This window comes from Oncorhynchus kisutch, linkage group LG3 (genome assembly GCF_002021735.2).
Source record: "Oncorhynchus kisutch isolate 150728-3 linkage group LG3, Okis_V2, whole genome shotgun sequence".
Lineage (NCBI taxonomy): Eukaryota > Metazoa > Chordata > Actinopteri > Salmoniformes > Salmonidae > Oncorhynchus > Oncorhynchus kisutch.
The window spans coordinates 10,033,355-10,042,787 of record NC_034176.2 but is presented as its reverse complement, the minus strand read 5'-3'; the positions used below and the strand labels follow the sequence as shown (position 1 = coordinate 10,042,787).

Below are 9,433 nucleotides of genomic sequence, written 5' to 3'. Positions count from 1 at the left end.
TTAAACCAGACACATTTTGACATGACCATGGGCCTCATTTATCAACCGTGTGTGCATTTCTGACTAATTTCTTGCGCCCCTGGAGATTCAAGAATTCTAGCATCCAACAAATTATTGGTGAAACATATACGCAGGTTTTCATTGATGAATCAGATCCATACTACACTGAACAAAAATATAAACACTGAACAAAAATATAAACACAACATTTAAAGTGTGGGTCCCATGTTTCATGAGCTGAAATAAAAGATCCCAGAAATGTCCCATAAGCACAAAAAAACGTATTTGTCTCAAATTGTGTGCACACATTTGCTTACATCCCCATTAGTAAGCATTTCTCCTTTCCCAAGATAATCCATCCACCTGACAGGTGTGGCATATCAAGAAGCTGATTCAACAGAATGCTCATTACAGAGGTGCACCTTGTGCTGGGGACAATAAAAAGTCACTTAACACAATGCCACAGATGTCTCAAGTTGAGGGGGTGTGCAATTGGCAATCTGACTGCAGGAATGTCCACTAGAGCTGTTGCCAGAAAATGTACTGTTAATTTGTCTACCATAAGCCGCCTCCAACAACATGTCAATTATGTATGCTCTCAATGGGATTTGATAGGAGCAACACCAAAATCCAAACTAGCTTCCCTTGACACTTTTTTTGGTGCACCAAGACCATTCACAGTTGAGCTCGCTCAGTTTATCTCAAAGCTGATTGGCATATTTAAACAAAACAATAATTCATCAAAGGAGGCCAACTGCTTGCTGGCTTCCCTTGCCTTCAATGCTATGGGCGGCAAAAAATTAATTATCGTTTGGACCAGACAGCATCAGATAGATGGCCTAAACATAGAGACAGAGGGGTGCTGTTTCTCTCGCTCAGATGCTTGTCTGTCAGCCATGGTGTGCTATACGAGATGTTTGTCTGTCAGCCATGGTGTGCTATACAAAAAGCTTGTCTGTCAGCCATGGTGTGCTATACCAGATGTTTGTCTGTCAGCCATGGTGTGCTATACGAGATGCTTGTCTGTCAGCCATGGTGTTCTATACAAGATGCCTGTCTGTCAGTCATGGTGTGCTATACGAGATGCTTGTCTGTCAGCCATGGTGTGCTGTACCAGAAGCTTGTCTGTCAGCCATGGTGTGCTATACGAGATGTTTGTCTGTCAGCCATGGTGTGCTATACGAGATGTTTGTCTGTCAGCCATGGTGTGCTATACGAGATGTTTGTCTGTCAGCCATGGTGTGCTGTACCAGAAGCTTGTCTGTCAGCCATGGTGTGCTATATGAGATATTTGTCTGTCAGCCATGGTGTTCTATATGAGATATTTGTCTGTCAGCCATGGTGTGCTATATGAGATGCTTGTTGTGAGGCAGTGTTAAAAGTAAAGGAGTGTAGTAGAATTGTGAAGGGTTCACTAAAAGCAGTTTATTCTAGCCTTACTTTTGTGGATCAATTTGTAAAATATTAAATTAAATAAAATCAAACAAAACTTTATTTGTCACATATGCCGATTTCAACAAGTGTAGACCTTACCGTGAAATGCTTACTTACAAGCCCTTAACCAACAGTGCATTTCAAGAAGAAGAAATGATTTACCAAATAAACTAAGGTAAAAAATGAACATTCTAATAAAAAAATTACACAAAAAAGTAACACAATAACATAACAATAACGAGGCTATTGACAGGGGGTACCGGTACTGAGTCAGCATGTGGGGGTACAGGTTAGTTGAGGTCATTTTTACATGTAGGTAGGGGTCAAGTGACTATGCATAGTCAATAACCATCGAGTTTCAGCAGTGTACAAACAAATGGAGGGGGGTCAATGTAATAGTCTGGTGGACATTTGATTAATTGTTCAGCAGTCTTATGGCTTGGGGGTAGAAGCTGTTAAGGAGCCTTTTGGTCCTAGACTTGGTGCTCCGGTACCGCTTGCTGTACGGTAGCAGAGAAAACAGTCTATGACTTGGGTGACTGGAATCTGACAATTTTATGGGCTTTCCTCTGACACCGCCTATTATATAGGTCCTGGATGGCAGGAAGCTTGGCCCCAGTGATGTACTGGGCTGTATGCATTACTCTCTGTAGCGCCTTAAGTTCAGATTCCGAGCAGTTGCCATACCAGGCGGTGATGCAACTGGTCAGGATGCTCTCGATGGTTAAGCTGTGGAACTTTTTGAGGATCTGGGGACCCATGCGAAAATCTGTTCAGTCTCCTGAGGGGGAAAATGTTTTGTTGTGCCCTCTTCACGACTGTCTTGGTGTGTTTGGACCATGATATTTTGTTGGTGATGTGGACACCAAGGAACTTGAAACTCTCGACCTGCTCCACTACAGCCCCGTTGATGTTAATGGGGGCTTGTTCGGCCCACCTTTTCCTGTAGTCCACGATCAGCTCCTTAGTCTTGTTCACATTGAGAGAGAGGTTGTTGTCCTGGCACCCCACTGCCAGGTCTCTGACCTCCTCCCTATAGGCTGTCTCATCGTTGTCGGTGATCAGGCCTACCACTGTTGTGTCGTCAGCAAACTTAATGATGTTGTAGGAGTCGTGTTTGGCAACGTAGTTGTGGGTGAACAGGGAGTACAGGAGGGGACTAAGTACACACCCCCGAGAGGCCCCAGTGATGAGGAAATCAAGTGTTAAATCGAAATCAACTAGCTACCATTGTTACCTCACCATTTTTCTAAATACAAGACTGAAAGACTGTTGTCCAGCGCCTTCCTGACATCTCCTTTGGTCATGAGACATGTTACTTTACTATAAGGTATAACTTAAGTGCCCAAAACCTCGCCTCGGGGACCCTCAGACATTGTACCACTGAACTAGCATACCTAATTGACGTTATCAATGGCTTGATGATTGTTTGACAAGTTAAATCAGGTAGCTGTGGAAAAGTTCAAATACATAAAATTGCTGAGGGTCGCCCAAGAGGTTGGAAAATCCCTATAGCTTTTGCGGTATAATATCCTATACACTATTAATGTGATATCCCTTTAAAGCCTTGAACAGTTTATATGCAGTTTTCTATTGTACTATTAAGGGTTTCCCTGATCAAGGAGGAACTGAATATATGATGTAAATGTTATAGGTGGGGGTACCTCCCACATTCTGAAAACGCATTTTTGTCGTCGTCCCCCCAGTTTTATGATTGGAATGTGATACAAGACAGGCAACAGTGTGCTTTAGGACCATGCGGACACCTCTGAGTGGTCGGGTTGGCTGTTTGGATTGTTTATCCGATTGAATAAAAAATATATTTATGTAATTATCCCCCCCCCCCCCAATTCTAAAATCCTAGTTGCGCCCCTGGTTGTAGGTACATGTCGGGAAGATACAGTATCTCCCCATTCCAGATACCAGTCCGGGTCTTTAAAATGGTCGTAAGGGGGCAGACATAGGTAGGAGGTAGGAGCTGGATTGGCCAAAGAAACGAGGTAAGGATCCCGCACTGTCTCCAGAGCAAGCAATATAATGCACGCGATGAACGGAGTTGATGTTGTATGGTGATGAACTGTAGAATGAAACAGCCCTGGACGCAACACTTCTAACGAATCCAGCATCTAAATATAAACTGCAGAATGAGAAGCTCATCCATGTAACTTGTTTTAGCGAATGTGTAATAACAAACCTAGTGACGGAATGTACTTTATTTTCTTATGTTTTCTCCCTGTATTCTAAAGGGGAGGGTAGCTGATAACTAGAGGGCGGTGGCATTCGCTCTGCGTGCACGGAGCTGCGCGAGTCAGTGCTTTGACTCAAGTCCTGGGACCCCTGAACCCATTGGTTTCCCCCCCATATTCTTTCTCTTTCTACATTATCCTCTGAACTGACTGTTATTATAACGGACAACAACCACCTCGACTGCATCTGGACCACAACTGCTATTTTACGAACAGTGGGTTTCATCAGCAAGGTGTTTGTTTTACTCTACCTATAATGGGGAAAAGTGGACAGTCTGCGAAAACTGGAATAGGACTTGCGAGGCACTTTCTGCGAATGTGTACCATACCTGGACTCGTTCTTCTGGTCCTCGTAAACATTGGAGTCGCACAAGGTAAGACCACCCGTTACTGTCCTTTCAACACGATTAGGCTACTATCTTGCGTGTAGCAGGGATTTGAAATATCAATGCTCAGTCGACATTAATTATCGCATCCTATATTAGGTTATAGGCAACAATCATTTGGCTTATCACACCTGCCTTAGATTTTTTTTCGGAAATCGTAATGTTACACAATTGAAAATTCCCCCTCACTTGTCACGGGTGAAATACATATCGCGTGCAACTCCAGACTTGAAAGGGCAAGATTGAGGATTGCACACTTGCGGGTCAATTATCAAATCTAAAAAAGCCGATGATCCTCATGAATTCTACAGGCAATTTATTTTGTCAACTAGGCTATAATTATCTCATGTTTATTTCGTAATAGTCAGACTGTGTGATGTGCTAAGCAAAAACATACACCTATACGTGCGTATTGGGAAATATGAGCCGCTTCTGAAGAAAGCTTACGCGTGTGCGTTTACCACACATTATGTTGAGCTAATCGTAGCTATTCATTTAATCTAATGTGAATGCATCAGTTAGCAACATGACATTACGCGATCGAACAAGAAGCTCTGTTGATATTTAGTGAAGAAGATATGGATAGGCCTACATTTTTTCACGTAAACATTTTACAGAGGCGAGTTTGGACTGAACTTTCCCGAAATCTACTACGGAGGGAATCGACGCCACCTATCAATTCTAACCCCCATCAAAAACATCGGCTAAATATGGCTCTTTATCAATTCACGACACAATGTAACATTTTGTGTTATGGCTGAATAAGCTATTGAATTAATGTTGTGACCTCGATAATGAAAACCATGGAAAAAATAACGTGACCGTGCAGCAATAACAATAACAACCTATTAGCCGAATAATAATGATAATGAGGATAATAATGATAATAATAATAATAATAATAATAGTGACTAGCGATCAAAAGTAATTCCGCTAACAAGACTTTTAATGAGTGGTGTTATTATCAACGCTTGGGTTCAATTCGGTTACTCTTATTGTATTAGCTATCATGTTCAATAATTTGCCCGAATGGTGTGTAATTGAACACAAAGTTCAATACAACTAGCATTCTGAAGAATCTTTGAAATGTGTCCCAGCACAATATGCAAATAGGATGTCGCTGAACAACATTTTATTGCCTCAGTAAAACTTTTTCACTGAACTCCAAGGTAAAATAACTTGTGAGTTTCCAATGTTTATATCATAATTATAATAATTAGACTTTTTTTTAAACTAATAATACTTTAGCTGATTAGCTGATATTCCTGTTACTATATTACAAATTATTACCCTTTCTCCTTGTTTGGACAGTCTGACTCTAAAATACAATATTTATTTGTTTTTCACTTTAATAAACAAGAGCTTTGAAAATAAATTTGTTAACTAAATTTAGTTGAGTTCAATTAAAGTAAAATAAGCTTACTCATTGGCATTCTGACGTGACTGTAGTATTTCTTTGGTAAATGATTGTGCCATGTAGTTGTTCCTGTTGTATTGGACTGCATTGTCTTTCTATCACCCATTGGACTGCATTGTCTTTCTATCACCCATTGGACTGCATTGTCTTTCTATCACCCATTGGACTGCATTGTCTTTCTATCACCCATTGGACTGCATTGTCTTTCTATCACCCATTGGACTGCATTGTCTTTCTATCACCCATTGGACTGCATTGTCTTTCTATCACCCATTGGACTGCATTGTCTTTCTATCACCCATTGGACTGCATTGTCTTTCTATCACCCATTGGACTGCATTGCTAACATCCACGGCCTTGTTTTTGAGACAACACTATTTGATATTGTTGTTGTGAAACAGTATTTTCCAGAGTAAACGGGCGACCAAATTGTTTTGTCGACACCATCCCCTATGAGTATTATTTTCCATAGCTACACATCTCAACATAATGTCGTCTTTATTTCTTGTATTCCTCTTTCCTTTGTGGGCCTTTTACTTTACCTTCCATTTAGAAAAGTTATTTCATCCTTTCATAACAACTTTCACCATGCTTGGTAAGTCGGTCTAAAGTCACATTAATACTTGTGTTATTGAACCAGAACACTTACAAATAGGTTGGCCAAACAACCGCAAATTGGCTTGTGTATATAGGCCTAATTGAGTCAGATCGATACTGTGTACCTAAGCCCTCTATCCTTCCTGTCGGCTTTGGGCTGTGGTCATTAAAAAACAGAGACGCACAGGACGTCGCAGTCAGTGGAATGTTATTTAAGGATGTAAGTGGCAGCCATCCACGCTGTACTGAGAAGGGGCGTAAAACCCCTTGGCCTATTAAAAAGCCATTAGCTAAACCCACTCTCAATAACGGCTGATTGTGTGTGAAACAAACAGGTTTAAAAAGCCTCCCTGTGTTGACAGGGTGTGCATTCCAGACCGTCCAGGTGATGGGGCTGCTTACTTCTGCAGTGGCGCTCAGGCAAGGTTACACAACACCACGTTTTTTAAAGGTAATCATAGAAGTATGAAACTGATTGCGGGAGGCAAGTGAGGCCCGCTAGAGTCTGGCACCAAGGACCGCGGTCCGAAATCTCTGTCGGCCATTACGGACACTCCCAGAGGACCCCGTAGCCAACTGTGGAGACAGCTGTGTCTTGTCTGCTCCAGACCGGGTTCTGTGATTGGCCGTAGAGGCCCGCTTTTTACAGCCTCACTGACTGCCACTGAACTCTCTGGGTGTTCTCAGCTTTGATCCATCTTGGACTTGGCAATGACAGAGCTCTAACTCGGTAGGAGTGGCTTGACAAGGACAGAGCTCTGACTCGGTAGCAGTAACTTGACAAGGAAAGAGCTCTGACTCGGTAGGAGTGGCTTGACAAGGACATAGCTCTGACTCGGTAGCAGTAACTTGACAAGGAAAGAGCTCTGACTCGGTAGGAGTGGCTTGACAAGGACAGAGCTCTGACTCGGTAGCAGTAACTTGACAAGGAAAGAGCTCTGACTCGGTAGGAGTGACTTGACAAGGACAGAGCTCTGACTCGGTAGGAGTGACTTGACAAGGACAGAGCTCTGACTCGGTAGGAGTGACTTGACAATGACAGAGCTCTGACTCAGTACAGTGACTTGACAATGACAGTGCTCTGACTCAGTACAGTGACTTGACAATGACAGAGCTTTGACTCAGTACAGTGACTTGACAATGACAGAGCTTTGACTCGGTAGCAGTGACCTGTCAATGACAGAGCTCTGACTCGGTAGCAGTGACCTGACAATGACAGAGCTTTGACTCAGTAGTGGTGGCCTGACAATCACGGAGCTCTGACTCGGTAGCAGTGACCTGACAATGACAGAGCTCTGACTCGGTAGCAGTGACCTGACAATGACAGAGCTTTGACTCAGTAGCAGTGACCTGACAATGACAGAGCTCTGACTCAGTAGCAGTGGCCTGACAATGACAGAGCTTTGACTCGGTAGCAGTGACCTGACAATGACAGAGCTCTGACTCGGTAGCAGTGGCCTGACAATGACAGAGCTTTGACTCGGTAGCAGTGACCTGACAATGACAGAGCTCTGACTTGGTAGCAGTGACCTGACAATGACAGAGCTTTGACTCAGTAGCGGTGGCCTGACAATGACAGAGCTCTGACTCGGTAGCAGTGACCTGACAATGACAGAGCTCTGACTCGGTAGCAGTGACCTGACAATGACAGAGCTCTGACTCGGTAGCAGTGACCTGACAATGACAGAGCTTTGACTCAGTAGCAGTGACCTGACAATGACAGAGCTCTGACTTGGTAGCAGTGACCTGACAATGACAGAGCTTTGACTCAGTAGTGGTGGCCTGACAATGACAGAGCTCTGACTCGGTAGCAGTGACCTAACAATGACAGAGCTCTGACTCGGTAGCAGTGACCTGACAATGACAGAGCTCTGACTCGGTAGCAGTGACCTGACAATCACAGAGCTCTGACTCGGTAGCAGTGACCTGACAATGACAGAGCTCTGACTCGGTAGCGGTGACCTGACAATGACAGAGCTTTGACTCAGTAGCGGTGGCCTGACAATGACAGAGCTTTGACTCAGTAGCAGTGACCTGACAATGACAGAGCTCTGACTCGGTAGCAGTGACCTGACAATGACAGAGCTTTGACTCAGTAGCGGTGGCCTGACAATGACAGAGCTTTGACTCAGTAGCAGTGACCTGACAATGACAGAGCTCTGACTCGGTAGCAGTGACCTGACAATGATAGAGCTCTGACTCGGTAGCGGTGGCCTGACAATGACAGAGCTTTGACTCAGTAGCAGTGACCTGACAATGACAGAGCTCTGACTCGGTAGCAGTGACCTGACAATGACAGAGCTTTGACTCAGTAGCAGTGACCTGACAATGACAGAGCTCTGACTCGGTAGCAGTGACCTGACAATGATAGAGCTCTGACTCGGTAGCAGTGACCTGACAATGACAGAGCTTTGACTCAGTAGCAGTGACCTGACAATGACAGAGCTCTGACTCGGTAGCAGTGACCTGACAATGACAGAGCTCTGACTCGGTAGCAGTGACCTGACAATGATAGAGCTCTGACTTGGTAGCAGTGACTTGACAATGATAGAGCTTTGACTCAGTAGCGGTGGCCATGGACTATGGTCCTTTGTATTAAGGCGTTGAAATGAAATGTGATGGCATACTTTCTTTCCCTCGTCTTTGTTTCAACGTTGCCTACTTTCCTAATCATACTCATATAGTGTGAAGTTTATGTACAGTGGCAAGATAAAGTATGTGAACCTTTTGGAAATATCTGGATTTCTGCATAAATCGGTCATAAAATTTGATCTGATCTTCATCTAGGTCACAACAATAGACAAACACAGTCTGCTTAAACTAATAACACACAAACAATTATACATTTGCATGTCTTTATTGAACACACCGTGTCAACATTCACAGTGCAGGGTGGGAAAAGTATGTGAACCCTTGGATTTAATAACAGGTTGACCCTCCTTTGGCAGCAATAACTTCAACCAAATGTTTTCTGTTGTTGCGGATCAGACCTGCACAACGGTCAGGAGGAATTTTGGACCATTCCTCTTTACAAAACAGTTTCAGTTCAGCAATATTCTTGGGATTTCTGGTGTGAACCTCTCTCTTGAGGTCATGCCACATCATCTCCAATCGGGTTGGGGTCAGGACTCTGACTGGGCCACTCCAGAAGGGGTATTTTCTTCTGTTGAAGCCATTCTGTTGTTGATTTACTACTGTGTTTTGGGTCGTTGTCCTGTTGCATCACCCAACTTCTGTCGAGCTTCAATTGGCGGACAGATAACCTAACATTCTCCTGCAAAATGTCTTGATAAACTTGGGAATACATTTTTCCGTCGATGATAGCAAGCTGTCCAGGCCCTGAGGCAGTAAAG

At 43.5% G+C, this 9,433-nt stretch overlaps 1 protein-coding gene across 2 annotated transcripts in view; it reads left to right on the top strand.

Moving 5' to 3' along the window:
- Window positions 1-3,452: 3,452 nt before the first annotated feature.
- unc5ca (unc-5 netrin receptor Ca) overlaps window positions 3,453-9,433 on the top strand; it is a 326,512-nt gene continuing 320,531 nt past the window's right edge. The window contains exon 1 of one of the 2 annotated variants that reach the window (XM_031817173.1): window positions 3,453-4,054. In XM_031817173.1, coding sequence (XP_031673033.1) covers window positions 3,937-4,054 — 118 coding nt within the window. In that variant the 5' untranslated portion in view covers window positions 3,453-3,936. The remainder of the gene's footprint in view (window positions 4,055-9,433) is intronic. The other variant, XM_031817172.1, reaches the window with a different exon arrangement.